Below are 21,481 nucleotides of genomic sequence, written 5' to 3'. Positions count from 1 at the left end.
TGTATTCTGCTACGGCCCCGAAGCCCCCTAGAGAAAGCCCCTGCAGCTCCACCACTACAGTGTTAAGACCAGGCCCCTCCCACTCGCACGCCGCCTCACCACGGGCACCGAGCACAGGTCTGTGTAACAGCTGTTCCTACTGCCTCTCGGGAACCCGGACACCCCCCCCGGCCCCCTGGGGCCTACCTCGCAGACAGTGCAGTGCCAGCGCGTCTCCACGTGGTGCTTGCACTCGTTGCAGGTGTAGACGAAGCGGTCCTGGCTCTGGGTGTGCAGCTCCACCAGCATGCACATGGTGGACCACTGGGCTCTTCGAAGTGAAGAGAACTCCAGGTGCTTGTCCCTTGCGAGGGTCAGGAAGGCGTCCCGCCCATCCATCAGATCGCAGGGGATGAGGGGGTCAGGATCGACGATGGGAGGCAGGGAGTTGGCGGCAGGGCCAGCGATGAGACGGATCACAAAGAAGACCTACGAAAGAGACCATCTCAATCTGACTCTGGAATAAGAGCACCGCATGGCACTGGATCGACAAGTGAGTCAAGATGGATGCTCGAGAGGCTGCTCACAGACCTCTGGTCTCTTCTCTGAGGAGGACTACAATGGGCCTAAAACTGACATCTTATTCTCTTATTTAATAATTCCTTCTAAATAAAAAGGGTCTGGGGATGATACAGCATACATACAGTGGACATTTCACCTCAAAGTGGTCCACTCTAAGACCCAATCCACGGTTGACTCCGAATCTAATCACAAGGGAACAAGTCAGACAAATCCAAATTGAGGGACATTCTACAAAATGATTTTGGGCCTTCACTTTCAATAAAATGCCCATATTATGAATGAAAAGAAAGCCAGGAACTGAGAAATGGCAACTCAACCTGACACATAATCCTTGATTGGAGCGTAAGGACCAGACATTAGACAGTGGCACTGGGGGAAATTTCCTGAGTGCGAAGCCACAGTGTGGTTAAGGAGAGGAGGTCTTTTTTTCTTAGAAGGTGCTTGCTGAACTACAGATAAAGAAGGTGTAGAAAAGGTTAACAACTGGTGAATCTAAGCGAGGGGTATGGCAGGGGGTCCACTATGCAACTTTCTGTAAGTCTGAAATTTGGGGGATGGGAAAGTTTGTGGGGGTGGGAAAGTTAAAAAAAGCAAAACCTTCTTAGTCCTTGCTGCAGAAACAAGAAAAGTCTTGTTCATTAAAGTCTGAAATGACACAACCACCCCTAATTCCCATGACCATCAGTGTAAAGGCTACAACAGGAAGCTGGTATTGCATGTCTATTTTACGTTAATTAGTATGTAACTCTAAAGATGAAAAATGCAAAGGTCCCTTCAAGAGATGAGGAACCTGTGAGTAACTGCTGTACTGCCCACTACACTCTACCAGTTTCTCAGAGACTGAAAATCTGTGCCAATTGGCAGTAACACTTGTAAATACACTTGGGCAGCAATATTTGAATAAAACAAGATTAAGACATCTCTAGAAAAGAACAGGACAAGAGAGCACACTGAGCAGAGACACCTCCTGAACAGATGCCCAAAGTTAAAAGCATCAAGGGAGGACTGTGATGGGTGTTTGACCTTATAATATTGGGTTTAAGACTGTGGCTCAAAGAAAGCACTCATAAAGCATGGAAGAGCATTTTGAAAACGTGATGCACAGGAAAGCACTGAATCTAACAAGCGGGGAATGCCTCTAACAACTCATTTAAAATAGAGGTAAATAAATAAAACCATCTGGTGACTCCCTTGGAAATCTTTACTATGGCCAACCCTCCAGTAACAATTTTAATGAGTATTTCCGCTGTATGTTACCCTCTAGCTAAGACAATACTCAAGTTTAAGCTAAACTGACAACCTTAGATTCTAATTCCCAACAGGTATCCACTACTTACATCTTCAGACTAAACAAAGTCAAAAGACTAGATCCACAATTTAAGTCAAGCCTATATAATATACTCTAGGGACCTTTCCCAACTATTTTGTTATGCCAGAATCTCGTGACACTAAACACTGCTCGAAATAGCTAATAATTATTAATTGTTGATAATATCAAAATGAGGCACTCACCAGAACTCAGAAACCCTGAGGATTACAAACAGGGTTGGAAAAACTACGCTAATGCTTTTAATGCATGAGACACAATACACCACCACTGAGATTTATAACAGCTACAAATCAAAGAAACCTTATCACTTCCGGTTCTTACCTCCCACTCTAGCTATCCTCTTTTCTTTCTTCTTACCCTCAAATGATTTCTTCCTTCTAAATTTCAAATGGTCGGGTGCTCACCTCTTAAATGCCAACCATGGTGGGCAGTGTTTCAGACCTCCTTCTCTGCTTTTTTCCCCACGAGTGGCTACATCTTACCTCTTTGTGTTTCTCCATTGTGGCATACAGTTTCTGCGAGAGGTCATTGGATACATTGGGCATGCCTGGCTTCTTCTTGTTGCCCCTACTCAGGCTGCTCTTGTTTTTGCTGGTTTTCTTATTATTTTTCTTTTTAGCATTTTTGCTATCTCCCTTTGTCACCTGCAGGTTAGCAAAGGGGACAAAAAAATGTTAACATTTTTGTTAAGTGATTTGAATAATACTAATGGTAAAAGCGTTCTTCTTTTCTTTGAAACTGGAGATTCTAATCTTCTCCTCTACCAACTCTTTTCACAGACCCCATTTTTTTAACCTGTTACTTACAGTAGACTAATTAAGTTTACTAAGGTTTTTGCACTAATTTTCTTCCAGTGAAGAATCCCTATATTAAAACTCTTCAATAAGACAATGGCAGCCTTAGCTTTTTGACTAGAAGAGCCCCAGTTTGGACACCACTCAGATCAATCCATCCTATTCCAGATTTGGGGACAGGGCATATGGAGTGGAAGGGTGGGATACCGAACATTGTAGAATTTTATGGGCCTACCGTAAAAAACAACAACTTGAGAAGTCAATCAATGGATTCAAACTATAAGGCTGTGAGGACTTTACAGGCTACTACTTAAAAGTGACTTTAGTTAGGTCAGACTCAACGGAGACCATGGTAGCTATGCTATGGGGAAAAGCTCCTCAGATGATCCCCCTGCAAAGCCAGATTCTGTATGGAGGACTGGCAAACTCTGGCCCAGGTCTGTTTTCGTATGGCTCAGAATGTTCTGTACATTTATAAAGTAGTGTTTAAAAAAAAAAAAAAAGGTCCCAAATATTCAATCTGGATCTTTATGGAAAACACTTTGGCCAGCCCCCTGCTCTACATAGCTAATTTTCTATCAGTTTTCAGGGTTTCCTTCCTTCTGTTTTCCACTGCCAGAAATCCAACGTCATAGTTAAAAAGGGGGTCTGATGCTAAAAAGGTCAAAAACCACTAAAACAGAACATTAGTAACTTATCTAAGCCAATTATTTCTTGACCAATTTGAAGAGCTCTTTCACACCTGAGAGCTTTAAGACCAAGTCAAAAGTTGAAGCCCGCTCGTGGATTACATGAGAGAATCAAGGCAGAAGCTGGAAAGGAAAACACAAAGCCCTTACATCTGTGCTCTCGTTGCTGGTGTTTTCTTCTCGCTTTCGCTCTTCCTCCTCCTGTTCCAGTTCCTTAATGCTCTCTTCCAGAACATTGGGCCAGAAATCACCCTCAAAGTAAGGCAACTCCTTTGCACTTGTTAATCGATCTTCAGTAGCTTGTTTAAAAATATCCTGTGAAAACACCCCGGAACAAATAGGTATTTGTTTTTCTTTTCTCAATTTTTTTTTTTAAAAGCATTTATCATTCAAAGGCAGTCACAGCTAGTGGACACAAGAAACACAAAGGATTAAAACGTCTTCTGAAAGAAAGGCAGCAGAGATTTTATTGATGGCCCAGGGAGACATTTAGTCCTAAACAGTGAAAACCCAAGGTCTGAAGTCAGTAGGTCCGGTTCTGTCTTCCCTCTGCCTGTGAGGACAGGGAGGTTACCTGCCTTTACAAAGCCGAGTGGGACATCTTCCTGCTAGGACCCATCGCACAGGCAGAGGCCCCATCAATCATGCCGCGGCCTCTCCTACTGCTGCTAACACAATGCAGTGCAATGTGAGGAATGCCTGCCTTGTACCCATCACCCATCCCCTGATGGGAGAAATATGTTCAAAACAACCCAAACCACAAATACTGGAAACTGCATGGCTACAGGCTGCTCTGCTGGGAAAACATCCAGTTCTTGCTTTTCTCCCCAGGAGTAAAAACAGATAAGAAACTTATCTGTTCAAGTTCTTATCATAAGACGCCCTCTAATCATGAATGGCTATTAAGAATACGTTTTTCATCACATCTTTAAAACAGAGATTTGTTGATCTAAGACTCTTTTAAAACTGAGTTTTTCTTGCTTTGAAAAAGGAAGAACAAACAGAAGATTTTTGTTAAGACAGTCAAATGGCAGACTACAGAGGAACAGGGTCAGTCCTGGCCCCCCGCCCCTCCTGACCTTGTAGTCGTGGACGATTCGCTCAGACACGGCCTTGTCAAGCATCTTTTTGTACCACTCCTGCAGTCGCTTGGGCTTGGGGATCTTCTGGTCAGGAGGATGGCAATGGAAGATATAGTCGTCTCCCTCACTTGGGGGACAAGCCCAAATATGCCCTGTTGTATATCTAACAACACAGAGAGGTAATATTGAAAAGTTTATCGTCCATTCCAGAAAGAATGCTACAAGGTGGAGTCAGTACAGAAACCAGTGATTTTTTCCTAAGACAATACTACGTGTACAATCCAGCATCAGGCCAGAACCAGGCCTAACCCACAGCACTTAAAGTGGGTCCACATTGTGAAGTTCTTGTGAGAGGCTAACCCTGGATCCCCAAATCCCACATTTGCATTTGAAGACCAAACAAAAGCTTCAATGCAAAGGAACATGGATGTGGATCCATTCCAACAAGAGAGCTGAACAGAATGCAAAATGTTAAGAGGAAGAACATGCAAGGTGAGGTGGTGAATATTCTCAAGCACATGTTTACCTTGAAGGTAAGGAATCAGACTCATTTGTGTATCTCCAGACCTTAGTTTGTTTTTGGTTCTGAAATCCAGGTATGAAAGGATCACCTGCAGTTTCAGGTTCTGGCCCTAAATGAGTAACAACCTTCCAATCAAACTGTACCTAACAGCTCAACTGAACAAAATAAAACTAATCTGGAAGGAGTATGCCTAGGGTCAAAATACCCATTTCTGCCCAATTGGCAACACTGAGAAAAGGAAGCAAAAAAAGTCACCTATCTCCATGTTTTAACCTACGTCTCACCACAATACCACGGTGGTAATTAGTTCAAAACCTAGTTAGTTTAAGCTAATTGTTTTTAAAGATAACATTTATCAATATGCTTACCCTAATTTCTTGACGTATTCTAAATATCCAATTAGAATTTCATGATAGACTGCAGTCCTCAAGCATTTAGGACGGAAGAAATGAACACTGTCAAGGTATGATATGTAAACTCTCCTGGATCAAGCGGGGAGAAAGGAACCAAGTCAAGTCACATAAGGAGTTCTTGCTGATGTGGCTAAAAACACAATCTCTCTCTTCTGTGCTTTTTTCACCTCATTTACACTGCACATCACACAATCACAGTTAGATAAATGACAAGACTGTGCACCCTTTAGGGGAGTTTCGTGAGCCTATGGCTCTTATTATAGTCTCTATTATAGTCTCAGTACCCTGTAGTGCCTGAAGCACAGTATGTTAGTATTTATGGATCCAGATGTATTCTGGCAGCATTCTTATTCTGGCCTTTATACTATTTTGGAAACAAATTCTAAACCATATCCTAACTTTATTCGTGTGACATTCTTTCACATACTTCTCAGGCAGGGTACTTACACAATCTAGATTTAAGCCCATTTTCTGAAAAATAGTCTGCTTCCCACTTCCAATTTCAGGCTGCTGTTCATATCCCCTTCCTTATTACTATGACTGCAGAATAGCAGTATTGAGGAGTGAGAATTTGCATTTCCATTTCCAAACCAAGCATATCAAATAGTTTCTTGCCCATGATGCTTTTTGCCTATTAAACTTCAAACTCCCACTCAAATTGGAAGATAGCTGTGTTAAGTCCTACCTCTGGTTGGGTGGAGGGCAGTCAGAGCCATACTCTTGAACATGCATGCCAAAGAAGCACAAGTCAACACCGTCTATCTCTTCAAAGGCAAAGAGGGCTTTGGTTCGGTATGGAAAGGATTCTGCCATCTCTCCACTATCTACAAACCTACACAATTCAGATTGGAGAGAAAAACCACAACATCTCATTCAGATCAGAATTATCAGCAGTAGCTGTATTAAGCACAAGAGAAGAAAAGGGAAAATTACTGGATACCTTGCTTTCATGCCTGGTTTCACTTCCACAGTTTTGTCAGAAGCATGAACTACCCGAACAGTGACCTCTCCTGACTCAGGGTGATTCTGTCGCCTAAGAAAGTCATTCACACGATTCTCCAGAAAGGTACCAAGCCTGGTGGATGGCAACCCTAGAAATGAAGAAGTGAAAAGTTCGGCAATAACCAAGGTGCAAATTTATTATTGTTAAAAGTCTGACACTTCAATATCAAATATAATTTCTGCTTTTTCCGTACAAACAGGATAACTTGATTTTGTTAAAGCAATGTGGTCAATACTTGAAAACAATCTTTTGAAAAAAAATATGGAATACTTCATGAATTTGTGTGCCATCCTTGCATAGGGGCTATGCAAATCTCTGTATCATTCCAATTTCAGTCTATGTGCAGTTGAAGCAGACGTGATAGTCAATTTAAAGTGTCTTCCACCCAGCTTTTTATTTATTAGAAAGAAAGCATGAGCGGGGGGTGGGGAGAGGGAGAAGCAGACTCCCCACTGAGCAGGAAGCCCTATGCAGGATTTGATCCTGGGACCCTGGGATCATGACCTGAGCCAAAGGCAGCTGCTTAACCAACTGAGCCACCCAGGCACCCCCCTCCACCCAACTTTTTATTTGGAAAATTTTCCAATTTCAGAAGTTAAAAAATAGAACATCCACATGCACTTTGCCTCAACTACAGTAATATTTAAAAAAATGACAATGGGTGCTCGCTTCAGCAGCACATACACTAAAAAAATGACAATGGTTGGGTATTATGAGAAACCTTACAAGAAAAAAAGCAATCTGTAGGTCAATAAAAAACTGCAAAGGCATCCACAAAATTAAACCAAATACCAAATAATGTGATAATCTCAACTGTATGGTACAATCTTTGACTACAATTCCCCCCAACCCCCAAGCGAGATAGGTCTGAAAGAAGCCTTGCTAATGGTATGGACCAAACTGAGATAATCACACATGGGACGGCAATTCTGGGTAGTATTTCTACATGTGGCCCCCAAAATGAAGAATTATAGGGAAAAAAAAAACATATCTTGCACATTTCAAATCCTGATCCTTTAAGTAATCTCTACACCCAACATGGGGCTTGAACTCACAACCCAGAGATCAAGAGTCACAGGCTCTTCAGACTGAACCAGCCACCTAGCCCCTTGGATGGGTTTATTTTAACTATGCTTCACTGAAGTATGGCCAGGATTTACTTGTGAGAATAAAACTTACTTTTAGCAGAGAACTTATTTTCTTTCCTGGTTCGTGCAGATTTCTTTAAGCAGCCATCACAGACAAATCTAAAATGTAAACCAAGACTTTGCTTACACAGCTTAGATAAACATTTTAAAGTTAACAATATTCTAGTAACACAATCTACCATATATATGTACCAAGTTAAAATTCAAAAGACAACCTGGGAGAAATATTTCTAAATATATAACGACTTAAAATAAGCAATATACAAAAAGCGTTTGGAAATCATTAAAGGGAAAAAAAAAAAAAAAAGAAAAAGAAAAAAAGCCTAACTGAAAAACAGTCAAAAAACCATGAGGAAATGTGAAGGGCATATAAACTGGTTGACATGTGAAAAGATGATGGACTACAGATTAAAACAGGAATTTCAGTTTTTGGCCAAAGTCTATATTCCTAGTGGTAGGAATATAAATCAGTATGCTTTGAGCAGTACCAATAGATTTAAAAGGTACATTCTCTTTGTCCCAATTACATAGGATGTGTGTTTGTAAGTAGAATTTCTTACAAAAACTTGAGACCACATTAAGTATCAAGTGACTGATTTCAAGTTGCAAGAATCACTGCAAGTCTTTTAACTGTTCTTCTTACCCAACTCTTTAATTAAGGAGAGCACTAAAAAGGCGTATCTAAAGATCAGCCATATATACATCAAATGAGTGTGATTTTTCCCTGCATGTTAGTTTCTAGAAATGTGTTAATTAGCTACCTCTTTCCCGTGACCCCCAAACCAGTATCAACAATCAAAGTAAAGAGCAGAGGACAGTGCAGAGATCCTATCTTTTTTCTTTTAAGTTTGTATTTATTTATTCGTTTAAGCAATCTCTACCCGCAAGGTGGGGCTTGAACTCATGACCCTGAGATCAAGAGTCACATGCTCTTCCAACTGATCAGCCAGGCATCCTGAGATCCCATCTTAATGAATCACTTCATTCACAGACACCCCCAACCTCGGAACAGAACTGGGATCAACTCCATTCTTGGAGAGTGAAAGGAGACCCATAGTAGTAGACAAGTGTCACAATGGACAAAAATCCACTTACTGTTGTCAAAGTCTTTGATGATGTGCAACTTATGTAAATATGTGGAGAATATTCAGAAAAAGAACACAGGGCCCAAGAACAGCTTGCTTACTGAAGTCTGTTTGTAGTCATTTCTATGAAACTCTTTCACTGGACAATAGACATGTAACTTACTGTCCAACCCCTCAAAACATCAAATCCTAACCCATTTCACCATTTAGTAAACCATTCACAGCATGACATTTTCTCAGAGGTAAGAACAGAGCTGCCCCATGGACACCCTCCGTATCTTCTAATTTTCCTACTGTGGCCAGTATAAGTAGCACTCAAAATCTGGCAAATTTAATTCCTTCTAACAACTCCTTGCTAGTTTCCAGGTGCTAGAGATTTCTTATCTCTACTGATAAACCTTTCAAAAAATATATATATTTTTAAAGATTTTATGTATTTATTTGACAGACACAGCATGAGAGGGAACTCAAGCAGGGGGAGTGGGAGAGGGAGAGGAAGAAGCAGGCTTCCTGCTGAGCAGGGAGCCTGATGGGGGGCTCAATTCCAGGACCCTAGGATCCTGACCTGAGCCGAAGGCAGATGTCTGACTGAGCCACCCAGGCGCCCCCCAAAATATTTACTTTTGATGTGTAATGATTACAAAAGAATTTTATTTATTTATTTTTAAAAGATTTTATTTATTTATTTGACAGAGAGACAGCAAGAGAGGGAACACAAGCAGGGGGAGTGGGAGAGGGAGAGAAGCAGGCTTCCCGCTGAGCAGGGAGCCCGATGTGGGGCTCGATCCCAGGACCCTGGGATCATGACCTGAGCCCAAGGCAGATGCTTGACTACTGAGGCACCCAGGCGCCCCGACAAAATAATTTTAAAAACCAGCAGAATAAAATATTTGTATATGGATTAAAACAAGGCATGCAAATTAATAGAAAGACCTGTATTTTTGGATTCTAGCTTAATGTTTTAAAAGTGAATTTTAGAATTTTTAAAAAAGATTTTATTTGACACAGAGAGAGAGAGAGAGAAAGAATGTGAGCACATACAAGCAGGGGGAGTGGCAGAGGGAGGAGGAGCAGACCCCCAATAAGAAGGGAGTCTGACATGGGGCTCAATCCCAGGACCCCAGGATCATGACCTGAGCCGAAGACAGATGCTTAACAGACTGAGCCACCCAGGTGCCCCTAAAAGTGAATTTTAGTTATCTCTCTCAATCCAAAACTAATTTTAGAGACAGTAACTTTGAAAATATGATACAATCATTGCAAAGACAAAAACTTGCTATAATTCACAAAGAAAAAGTCTAAAAAGAATAGTAATGTCTCACCCAGATGGCCAGATGATTTCATGATGAAGGACACAGATCTGATGCATCTTTCTTCCACACTCTGTACATTCAACAAACCTGGAATGAAAAGCCAGAAGTCAAGATTAGAACCAAAACTTTAACCAAATCAAAACTTTCCAACATTTCCCCTGATTCCGGACAATTTAAGACAGCCAAGATCACATCCAAAGAATTAAATTGTTTTTAAAAAGCTCTTCAGTATTATAGGCAGAGGAAAATTCAAAAGCAATTAAGTCACTGAATGTTACAATTTTATTTTTATTTGAGAGCGCAGGACACAGAACTTAAGCAGACTCCCTGCTGAGTGTGGAGCCCGATCACATGACCCCAAGATGATGACCTGAGCTGAAACCAAGAGTCAGACGCTTAACCAACTGCATCGCCCAGGCACATCAAAAATTTTATTTTTAAAAGATTTTAAGTAATTTCTACACCTAACATGGGGCTCAAACTTACAACCCTGAGATCAAGAGTCGCATGCTCTACCTACTGAGACAGCCAGGTGCCCCTGGATGTGACAATTTTAAATGTGACTGGGGGTAGGCAGTAAAAAGTGAAAGATCACTTCCAAAGAAGTCTGATGCCATCTGGATGCCTGGGTGGCTCAGTTAAGTGTCTGCCTTTGGCTCAGGTCATGATCCCAGGTCCTGGGATCAAGTCCCGCATCGGGCTCCTTGCTCATTGGGGAGGCTGCTTCTCCCTCAGCCTGCCACTCCCCTTGCTTGTGCGCTCTCTCTCTCTGACGAGTAAATAAAATCTATAACGAAGTCTGATGCCATCCTACCCATTCTAGGAGTGCCCAGAGTACTAGCACGGTTCAGTACTCTCTGAGTGGCCTCACTACAAAGTAGGGGAGTATGAAGATGTTTGAAAATGCACAGGACAGGGTGCCTGGGTGGCTCAGATGGTTAAGCATCTGCCTTCGGCTCAGGCCGTGATCCCAGGGCCTTTGGATTGAGCCCCATGTCCGGCTCCTGGCTCAGCGGGGAGCCTGCTTCTCCCTCTGCTTCTCCCCCTGCTCATGCTCTCTATCTCTGTGTCTCGAATGAATAAATAAAATCTTTAAAAAAAAAAAAAAGAAAATGCACAGGACAGGGATGCCTGGGTGGCTCAGTCGGTTAAGCGTCTGCCTTTGGCTCAGGTCATGATCCCAGGGTCCTGGGATCAAGTCCCGCATCGGGCTCCCTGCTCAGCAAGGAGTCTGCTTCTCCCTCTGCCTGCCACTCCCCCTGCTTGTGCTTTCTTGCTAATAAATAAAATCTTAAAAAGAAAAAAAAAAAAAAAAAGAAAGAAAGAAAATGCACAGGACAACAGGAACGGAACACATGACACTCAGCAGAAGTAGGCCGGAGCTTCACTTGGGCCCAAACTATTCGGGGGATTTAGTGAAACGTAAATGAATATTAACTGTAATGCAGACTTCCAAATTTCTACCATGCATGTTGCACATATGTTGTGTAGATTGATCCTCAGATCGCACTGGCTATGCAAACAAAGAGAATGAAAGGAAGAGGGAACATCAAAGTATATGGACTATTCAAGCGCAACTACTTACAGTTCAGGATCCAGTGTGTCATTTTTTCTCTTGGAAAATTGTTCTTTATTTATTGTACTAAGGAGAAAAGAGGGACACAATGAGAAAATGCATATGGAAAGATGAGCAATCTGACTACTATTCTAACCAAAGGAACAAATCTTGTAAAAGTGGATTATTTAAATCTTCTAAGAAGATACTGAAGATACATTAAACAGGTACATTCTAGGCTCCCAAAAAATGTATATTTACATAAAGGAATGCCTACATTTTTGGAAAGGACTTTATAATAAATCTATTTCCTCTTAGAGGAAATGGAGAACCCAGGAACTTATAAAATCTTGTCTACTACTCTTAGTACTAGCTTTTTATACCTTTTTTCTTTTTTAAAGATTTTATTTTTAAGTAATCTCTACACCCAACGTGGGGCTTGAACTCACCACCCCGAGGGTCAAGTCTCTTGACTGAGAGAGCCAGGTGCCCCCAGTATTTACACCTTTTAATATTTTAATGTTAGTGAGCTATGAAAAATGGATATATGTAAGGAGCTAAACCCCTATTTAAAATTAATATTCATTTCTCAGGGCAGTCTAGTCAAACAACATTTTATATTATTAAAAAAAATCTCAATATTAAAAATACATATTTCACGTTACTTATCGTTACCCAGAAAAGTAATTTTAAAGGGTAAAAATTCTTTATAATATTCACTTTAAAACTTTCACATGGCCTATCCCCAAATCTAGCACACCACATTGCTCACAGCCTTACAGAAGCTCACGTCTTAACCTTCTCTACCTAGAATAAACTTGAGGAGGCCCAACTTTGACTACTGTGATTCCTCCTCACAAAAATGAGGACATCTCCACATTTAAACTCTTTCCTACTCGGTACAGCCTAGAGATTATTCTCTAAATGGCCAAAGTCCTTGCTTCTCAAAGACTGTTCTGAAGACCAGAGGCATAGAAGGACCGGGAGCTTATCAGTAATGCAGACTATCAGGCCCACTATAGACCTATAGAATTGGAAAGAGGTTTCTATGCCCTTTAGTCTAAGAGATTCACTGTCCTATGGTTTAGATGTTATGGGAAGCCACTCAGCCGTACCAATGGTAAGGCTACCTTCCTTTCCTGCCATAGAAGGAACCTAGTTAGAGCTAGTCAGCCTGATTTATTTAGCCAAGGGTCAGAAAATCTCCTTAAGGTTCAAGGGGACCCAGCATCTACTCCCCAGACTAGCACCCAACTCTATTATACTGTAGTTCAATGGTGACTGAAGGAAAAATTAACCAGTTTTTCCTCAGAAGCCCTATTTTTTTACTAGTAGTGTAACAATTCCACACTTTTTGGAATGTTCTGAACTGCTTCTGTTTATTATAGGTTAAACCAGGAAAGAAGGAACTGAAGAATATTAAAAGCACACCAAATAGTTCTTTCTTCCTAAAACAGTACACACTTGAAACACAGTGTCTAACTACATCTTAGCAATCAGGAGAGCTATTAGCCGATTTAGGCTATGTTTGAAAATTTGTCCTGGCATTCACCACACACGGTAACAGCTTGAGAGACTGCAAAAGCCCAACCAAGTCTCCTTCTTCTAGGCCACTCTAATAAGTGCCTAAACCCGTAATGTGAAATGAATGATTCTCAATGATTATAGTGATTTAGGATTGATAACCTACACGAGAAGCTGTAAGGAAGTTATTTGTTCAATTCCCCTTCAACTTAAAAGTTAATACCGAAGTCCCCTTGCATTACAACCTGTCAATTTTTAGGAGAGAAGCTGTTTCCTTATAGAAGTAGTATCTAAAATGAACATCCAGTCCAGTGTTGATATACTTCCCAGATCAGTGCTGACAAAACTTTCTGCTGTGACAGAAATGTTCCCTGCCAACATGGCAGCCACTACCCAAAGATGTCTACTGAGCGTTTGAAATGTGAATTTTTAACTTTATTTCCTTTAATTAATTTGTAAATAGCCAACTGTGGCTAATGGCTACTATACTGGCCGTGTAACCCAAGACCACCTAGCAGCTTAAGGATAACCACTTGACAACAAACCAAGACAGCACTTTCCAAAATAATGCAGTTACTTACGTTTGAGGCTGGGAAGGGTCATCCCCCAAAGAAACGCTCTCCCCTTGGATTTCATTGAAACACTTCTCACAGAAATGATACCTGTCGGCAAGAAGGCCATACTGGGGTGAACTGTTCCGTTCACACAACACAGCCCAAGCCAAGCAACGAAGCCACCAATCACAGCAGGCCAAGGAGGGGGACGGGAGCAGAGAGCAGGTCATCAACGGCGACAAGGACATTCAATGATGCAGATTTATGGGCCCCACAGTTTGGGTTTTTTTTTGGTTTGTTTTTTGTTTTTTTGTTTTTTGTTTTTTGCAATCAAAGCCAAGTGCAGACAACGACAAGCATGAGGGAGAAAAAAAAACACAAAACAAACGAAGAAATGAGGGATTGCAGGACAACAAAAAACATAAAAGCAAGACAAGACAACACAAAGCAGAAAGCCAAGGCAAAGCACAGATTAGCATTAAATATCTCAAATGGGATCACAAGTAGCAAATGATTTCAGCAAATAAAACAAAAAAGTTTCACTTACACAGACCTACATTCTTTCATTTTAGTAATTAATGCTACTTGATGCAAATAATCAAAAGGAGGAAGGATAAATATACTGGAGAGAGAAGAATTGCTACTCTATTACTGAAACATAGCAATCAACACACTTCTCCCCATTTCCACAACAAAATAAGTAACAAATAAAAATCCACTATGGATACAGAACCAGGAAGCAATCACCTAAAAACAACCCTGAATTGAAAAAAAACCCACAAAATTTCTTTTTGATCCCAAGGAAGCCACATCAGTTAAAATTTTTGTGTTTTTGTTTTCAATGAAAAAATCTGCACAAGTGCTTAAATACTGATTGTAGCCATCAACTGACATAGCTGAAAAGGCAAAAAGAAAGGCAGTGGTGCGAGCAGGCACATGATTACATGTTCCTTAGGTACAAAGATTATAAACACTGCACACCGATGTTAAAAATCCAAAAAACGGTATGTCAAGACTGCAGCATGAGCAAAGTTTCATGCAAGTTGTTTGTTTTTTTTTTTTTAAACGTAAGTGCTTTTAACAACTTGATTCAGTTTTCCTAGGTATTAACAGTGAAAAACTGTGGATTCTAATGATTACAACAAAGCATTAGGAGAGTGCACCTAACTTTTTGTAAACAAAACAAAAAGTTTAAGTGACTTTTTCAAAGCTAGAAATGCAACTGTAGCACACAAGTTCAGCAAGAACCACCACCATGGGCTTGGTTTTATTAAAGAATATTAACTGCCCAGCCTTGTTATGACTGTCTCAGAGCCCCAAATAAACATCCTACACAAGTTATATTGTAGGCTGATGACTGAAAATAGGAGACAGATCATGCTTAAGATAGATTAATGAATGCCATCTGTGTGATTACAGCCATTGTTTGGCCAGAAGAAAATAAGGCAGAGGTCCCTAATTTATTAGAACTCTACCATCCACTGGTACAGACCTATTTTTTGGAGATGCTCCTTTTTATTTGCTTAACAGAGGCAAAGCAAAAAACTCTGAAATCCTCTGTTTTCATATGCTCTGAGAAGAACAACTTAGTGATAGGCTGCACACAAAAAGGAAACATTTCCCAAAAGATAACAGCTGGCTAACAAATTTCTGGCTAAAAGTTTTCTGGAGAGTTTTTGGGAAGGAGATAGACTGCAGCAATTTCAGGGACAAGAAAAGACTAATTCGTTTAAAAATTTTCTCAGTTTGCCTCAGGCTGCGTGGTAAGCTGTGAAAAGAAAGGGCAATGAGAAGTGGGGGCTGGGATGGAGTCCCATCTATGCCACCAACTCACAAAAAGTTGTTTAACCTCTCAAGGACTTGGGCTCCTGCCTTATAAAAATAAGGGGCCAGACAACTGACACAAGGCTACTTTCTGCTAGAAAACTGTACTGATTCTTCAAACAAAGGCAGAATGCTAAGACCAGAACTTGTGCTGTACAGTTGTTTTCAAGCAAGGTACACATGAACCATGAATGTATGTGTGCTGGTCCATCCGCATGCAGTCCCTGGACACACGGATACGTGGACCATGGTCCACACACAGTCGAGCTTACCTGTTCTGGTAACTGTAGTAAGTGGCATCACGAGGGATTGTGCATAACTGTTTGCCATAGCAACAGAGTGTCTGTGGAGAGAACTCCAACTGCAATAGAAACCATTTGTTAAATAGTACACAGGCCTGAAAGACAAGCTAGAATATTCATAATGGCAGATCAGAAATGAAAGTCATTGAATTCTTAAGTTCTCATTTATATAATGGGCTAATTCAGTTTCCAAGAGCACACACGGAACTAAAACCATTCTAGTATACTGTAGCAGTCCCACTTATCCACAGGCAAAGACCACACTAGTGGATGCCTAAGATCGTGGATAGTACCAAACCCTATATGTAATATGTTCTTTCCTATACATACATACCTATAATAAAGTTAGCTTATAAATTAAGCACAGTTAAGAGATTAATAACGAATAATAAAATAGAACAACAATAACAACATACTATAAACAAAGTTATGTGATTGTGGTCTCTCTCAAATATCTTACTGTACTGTACCCACCCTCTTGTGATGCTATGATGCCTAGGTGATGAGATGAAGTGAAGTCAGTGATGTAGGTATTCCAGTGTAGCACAACAAAGGCTACTACTGACCTCTTGCTAGTATGTCAGAAGGTGGAGCATCTGTTTCTGGACCGTGGTTGGCGGAAACCAGGGGAAGGAAACCCACAGATAAGGAGGGACTACAGTACTGTATTAGCTCACCACTCTGAGGTAAGCTTAGCAGTCATGTCCTTCAACCACTCAGCAAAAAACTCAACAGGATAAGATGAGCTCCATGTGAATTGGTATGCACGGGAAAACCAGCACATGCCAGGCACTGTGCACCCACAGGTGAAAAAGATCCAAAGTCCTACTCCAGTAAGTTTACAATCTGATGATGCAGGGCTCTAATTAGTCAAGTTTTTAGTAATTCTTGTCCGTGCAAAAATTTCTTACCTTTCTGCCACAACAATATCCAAGGCTTTGCATTACTGGGTCAATTTCTTGTTCAAAGACTTCAGACAGCTTGGAGCAGTATTTGTATACCCGAGATGTTTTCCGATTATACAACCAGGCATTGTTGAACATAAGCCAAATGTCATCCACGTACTGCCAGGGCTCCTGATACTGTCCAGTGTCTAACTTCCTCTTGATGGTAGAAAGGTCCATGGGGCTCTTCACAATATCAAAGTAATCCTAGAAAGGTAAGTGACACCGAGAAACATTACCTCAAAGTCTCAGTATGTTTTAAGGTAGATGGTGTGTCCTATTATCATCATGAGAGTTTTCCAGAAAAGTTGAGTCTTTGACCTGTTATGTCCAAGAAATTGACTGATGGCCATCACTTTTTTTAAAAGATCTATTCAATTTAGAGAGAGACAGCACATGAGCGAGTGTGTCAACTGGGGGGAGGGGAAGAGGGAGAGAGAATCCTCAAGCAGATTCCCCGCTGAGCATGGAGCCTGACACACAGGGCTGGATTCCAGGACCCTGGGATCATGACCTGAGCTGAAATCAAGAGTCGGCTACTCAACCGACTGAGCCAGTCAGCCATCCCCATCACTTCTTTAAATTACTAGTCTACAGAGGTATGAAGCAGCTCAGACAGCAGAAATAAGAGAGCTACTATGTAGACTTTCCACAGTAGGCTGGAAAGTAGGCTGATGATCTACTGAAACAACTCCAGATACTCTACCATAGTATATGTGCCATCCATTTAATGACCAGTAAGTCAAACAACCTTAACATTTTAGTACTAAAAAGGGCCTGATGAGAAAACTAAGCCCAGTGAATATCAGTGATCTAAGACCACAGAAAAATATAGGAAAAAAGAAGTTCCTAATGGAGTTTGCCTCTGTAAGCACTCCACTGCCTTATCCAATACCACTTAGAAGCTTCAAGTGAAGCCTGCCAGCAGCCTGGCGTAGAAAGGCAACTTTAGAAGCAGATGAAGCTAATTTAGTCCATCTTTTCTACAAAATAAATAAACGTATGACCCAGTAATCAAAATCCTAAACGTATGACCCAGTAATCAAACTCCTTGGTATATCCCCCCAAAAACAAAAACATACACCCACACAAAATTTTGTACATGAATGAACATTCACAGCAGCACTACCCTCAATAGCCAAAAAGTGTAAACAACTCAAAATGTCTATCAACTCACGAATGGGTAAACAAAATGTGATATAGCCATACAGAGAGATATTGCTGGGACACAAAAAGGAACAAAGTATAAGTTCATGCTATAATATGGATGAACCTTGAATGAAGTCAGTCATAAAAAACAACACATACTATTTAATTCCATTTAATGAAATGTCCAGAACAAACAAATCCATAGACTAGTGGTTGGATGGGGGAAGGAAATGGGAGTGACTGCTTATGGACATGGGGTTTCTTCTTGGGGGTGGTGAAAATGATCCAAAATTGACTAGTGACAGTTGCACAATCCTATTAATACACAGAAATAATTGAATTGTACAGTTTAAATGGGTGTCTTGTATAATGTGTGAATTATATCTGAATAAAGCTGTTAACATATTAAAAAAAAATCGAAAGTACCACCACATACTTACAGGGATTCCAAGAAGTTGAGGGTCCACAGGCTGACGAAAGGGAAGGGATTCTGGATCCTGCCGGTAAAGTGCCTCCAAAGTAGGCATCAGTGCCTGTCGTAACTCTTCTGGTTTGAAAACTTAAGAGCACATTTAAAATTAGTTATCAATGAAGCAAAAGAAGAAAAAAACGCTTGAGTTGAAGCTATGAAAATATCATACAAACCACAAAACACAAATCTGCCTACATTATCTCCATGAAGGTATCACTTAGGACACACTTCCTACTTCTAATTCCTGGTCTGCATCAGGTAGCACCTTTAAAACACCATGTCTAGTCAGCTTTAAACACCCTTCATGGCTCAGCTAATTTTTCAGTCAGAAATTCAGTTAAGATAGTCTTGACCAAGTAGAAACAGAATCCTAAGCATTCCAAAAATTTATGAACAGACTTGTCAAAAAAACATTCCAAGAGATAATTTTTATCTTCAGGAGGGGATATTTGTTAGTACTTTAGATATTTTTCACTTCATGGTGGGGGCGACCATGAAAAAAATGAACAAACAGAAGGGAGAGGATACTTTGTTTTTCATATCTGCTTGTACTCAAAAGAAACAAAATTTGAACAAACTTGTGAAATTAGATGTTTTAAAGACAGATTCCTAACAGGAAGATTGGGTTTTTTGCAGCCTCTATTAAAATAACATCTCAGTTATATAAACCTTATTTAAGTAATTGTTTTAACCCCAACATGTTAAACTGCATTATATTAACGGAACACCTTTATATATACCATCTTTAGGAGCCAGCAGACTCCTCCCTTGAGAAAAGTCCTACCTCTGCCATAGAAGGGATCACTAAGAGCCATGAGAAGTTCTAGTCCTAAAGTAGTTAGTAAATCAATTTTTGTGAGAATTAACTAAAGAGAGTAACACTCTATATTAAGCAGAGCTGCTTGCTCGGCTTGACTCATTAATATTTAAGAGTTGGTTGGGAGCAGAGACTCTGAATCAGCCTGCCTGGGTTCACTTACCAGCTGAGTAAGCTGGGGCAAGCTACTTAACCTTGCTGAGCCTCAGGTTTTCCCTGCCTGTAAAACAGGGATCAGTAACTCAGAGTTGTTGTAAAGTTTTTAGACGAGACAATGCAGGTGGCACAATGCCTGGTGCCCAGGAGGTTAACAATAAACAGTACTATTTTCACTGCTATTATTTCCTGCATTTCAGTCAAGGATATCTAACAATTTTTCTCCTCTGAAAAAAAAATTTTGAAAAGTTATTAAACACCCAACCCTGAAGAAATGATGGGTGTGACTGACCCAATGACTGCAGGAAGGAAATGCACCTATAGAAAAGAAAAAGTCTTCCCCAGGAGCGCCTGGGTGGCTCAGTCGTTAAGCGTCTGCCTTCGGCTCAGGTCATGATCCCAGGATTCTGGGATCAAGTCCCACATCGGGCTCCCTGCTCGGCAGGAAGCCTGCTTCTCCCCCTCCCACTCCCCCTGCTTGTGTTCCCTCTCTCTGTCTGTCAAAATAAATAAATAAAATCTTTAAAAAAAAAAAAAAGTCTTCCCCAACATTAGTAATAACCCAGATACCAGGCCAAAAGGGCTCTAAGCTTAATGAAATCACACTAAAATCAATTTCAGAAACCCAAGAAGCTTGATCCCATTCTACTCAAAGTCTCCGGTTTTTTTCCCTGCCTCTAGAAACAGAGAGCCTAAGAGACCTACTCTTCTTCTTTGACTGTCCCGGGGCTGGAGATGACTGGGTAGCTGAAGTACTTGGCTGGTCTTCCTCCTCTTTTGTTTCAGTTTTTAATTCAGTGCCTCTCTCTTCTGTTTCTGTAGGTTCCATTTTACAGTCTTCTGCTTTAGTCTGAAAGACAAGGTAAATATTTTTAGTATTCCAAAGACTCGCCACCAGGAAGCAACAAGATCATTATCTTATTTACCCTGTCCTGGAGACCTATCCAAAGACCATTTCCTCATGCGGAAATCAGTGAAATGAGACCTAATTATCAGAATGCTAAGTTGGGTTCCGAGACTGAGGCCCTAACCAACGGCAGTCCTGGCCCTGCTCTCACCTCTGGAATATCCTCTGGCTGAGTATCGGCTGGTTCTGGTGGATCCACTTCCATCTTTGCCTCCATTTTCACTTCCTGTGAAGGCTGCTTCTCAGGAATGGTCTGAGAATTCACTTCTGTGCTACTAGTGGATGGTGGGTTTGATACCTGCCCTTCAATGCTTACAGCTGGTTGGGAAAGCTGGGCAGAAAGAGAGGAAAACACACAAAAGTTTGCCAATTATACAACCACAGTTTAAGCTCCACAACAAGATGGCATGATTAACCACCTATCTCCAGACTCCTTATTCATTATATTCATTTATGATGCTTTCAGGTACTCGGCCTATTTCACTCCCTTGAAGTAAACCCTGCTTCAGAACAGAAGACTGAGGACTTGCAAACACTGGCTGGCTGGCCGGCTATACATGAGAGACACTCAACAGTTCCTGCGCTAGCCGTCATTCTGTAGCAGTGTGAGGGCTGGGGTCTCAGAGATGACTTCCTCAGAGGAGCTCACGTTTACAGAGAAATCGAAAGAAATGAAGGACTGACTAGTTAGTTTGTTTTGTTTTTAACTTTCCAGTAGGAAAGGCTGCAAGTGTACAGAAAAAGTAGACAGCAAATAATGAACTCCCATACTGAGTGGCTGTTTTGAATCACCACATTCTAATGGGATAATGAGCAATCTCTCATTTTCCTAGGTCTTCCAATAAGGAACCTCATGAGTAGTTAGTATTTTCAGGAACTACCCTAATCAAAAGTTTCCTTTCTGAATTCTGCTGTTCCTTGCCTATCAGAGGGTGGGATGAACCAGTTGCTGACTTAAGTGTTTCATGAAGTAGCTATGATTCATGGGACTTCTCCGTTCACCAACATGACAGAGAACTAAAATATAAGTATCAGTGAGCAAGCAGAAAGTTCTGAGCCTTGACACAGAGAATTCTATCAGTAAGGATGCACTATTAGATGTGAACTTGGATTTCTGTTATGTACATAATGAGCCTCTCACAAGGAAGCTACAGACTGTTCCAGGCCCATACTTATCTTAGGTCATGATTTTCTAACCTTGGCTAGGACCACAAAAATTCATAAATCTATGGTTTTGTTCATTCACTCTCAAATACTACAGTTCAGACTGTTTGAAAAAGATTTTTTTAAATAAACAGAAAACTTGTTTAGTACACTAAACATACTACAGACTCTT

General features: G+C 40.8%; 1 protein-coding gene and 1 non-coding gene across 2 annotated transcripts in view; both read right to left on the bottom strand.

Annotated features, from left to right (window-relative positions):
* The window catches only part of EP300 (EP300 lysine acetyltransferase), an 83,570-nt gene that overhangs the window by 3,388 nt on the left and 58,701 nt on the right, over positions 1-21,481 (bottom strand). Inside the window, exons 15-30 of the mRNA XM_036072614.2 lie at positions 20,297-20,476; positions 19,944-20,088; positions 18,234-18,352; positions 16,612-16,851; positions 15,671-15,759; positions 13,602-13,682; positions 11,527-11,583; positions 9,951-10,028; positions 7,575-7,642; positions 6,333-6,483; positions 6,078-6,224; positions 5,348-5,461; positions 4,454-4,619; positions 3,525-3,689; positions 2,374-2,535; positions 187-468 (exon numbers count right to left, since the gene is read on the bottom strand). Of these exons, the coding sequence (XP_035928507.2) occupies positions 187-468; positions 2,374-2,535; positions 3,525-3,689; positions 4,454-4,619; positions 5,348-5,461; positions 6,078-6,224; positions 6,333-6,483; positions 7,575-7,642; positions 9,951-10,028; positions 11,527-11,583; positions 13,602-13,682; positions 15,671-15,759; positions 16,612-16,851; positions 18,234-18,352; positions 19,944-20,088; positions 20,297-20,476 (2,244 nt within the window). The remainder of the gene's footprint in view (positions 1-186; positions 469-2,373; positions 2,536-3,524; positions 3,690-4,453; positions 4,620-5,347; positions 5,462-6,077; positions 6,225-6,332; positions 6,484-7,574; positions 7,643-9,950; positions 10,029-11,526; positions 11,584-13,601; positions 13,683-15,670; positions 15,760-16,611; positions 16,852-18,233; positions 18,353-19,943; positions 20,089-20,296; positions 20,477-21,481) is intronic.
* Positions 6,651-6,752, bottom strand: LOC118523194 (U6 spliceosomal RNA). Its single transcript, XR_004910983.1, has one exon. It is a non-coding gene; the product is annotated as a U6 spliceosomal RNA (small nuclear RNA).

This window comes from Halichoerus grypus, chromosome 6, assembly GCF_964656455.1.
Source record: "Halichoerus grypus chromosome 6, mHalGry1.hap1.1, whole genome shotgun sequence".
Taxonomy (NCBI): Eukaryota; Metazoa; Chordata; class Mammalia; order Carnivora; family Phocidae; genus Halichoerus; species Halichoerus grypus.
Note: the sequence above shows the minus strand (reverse complement) of the source record. Positions and strands in the feature narration are given on the sequence as shown.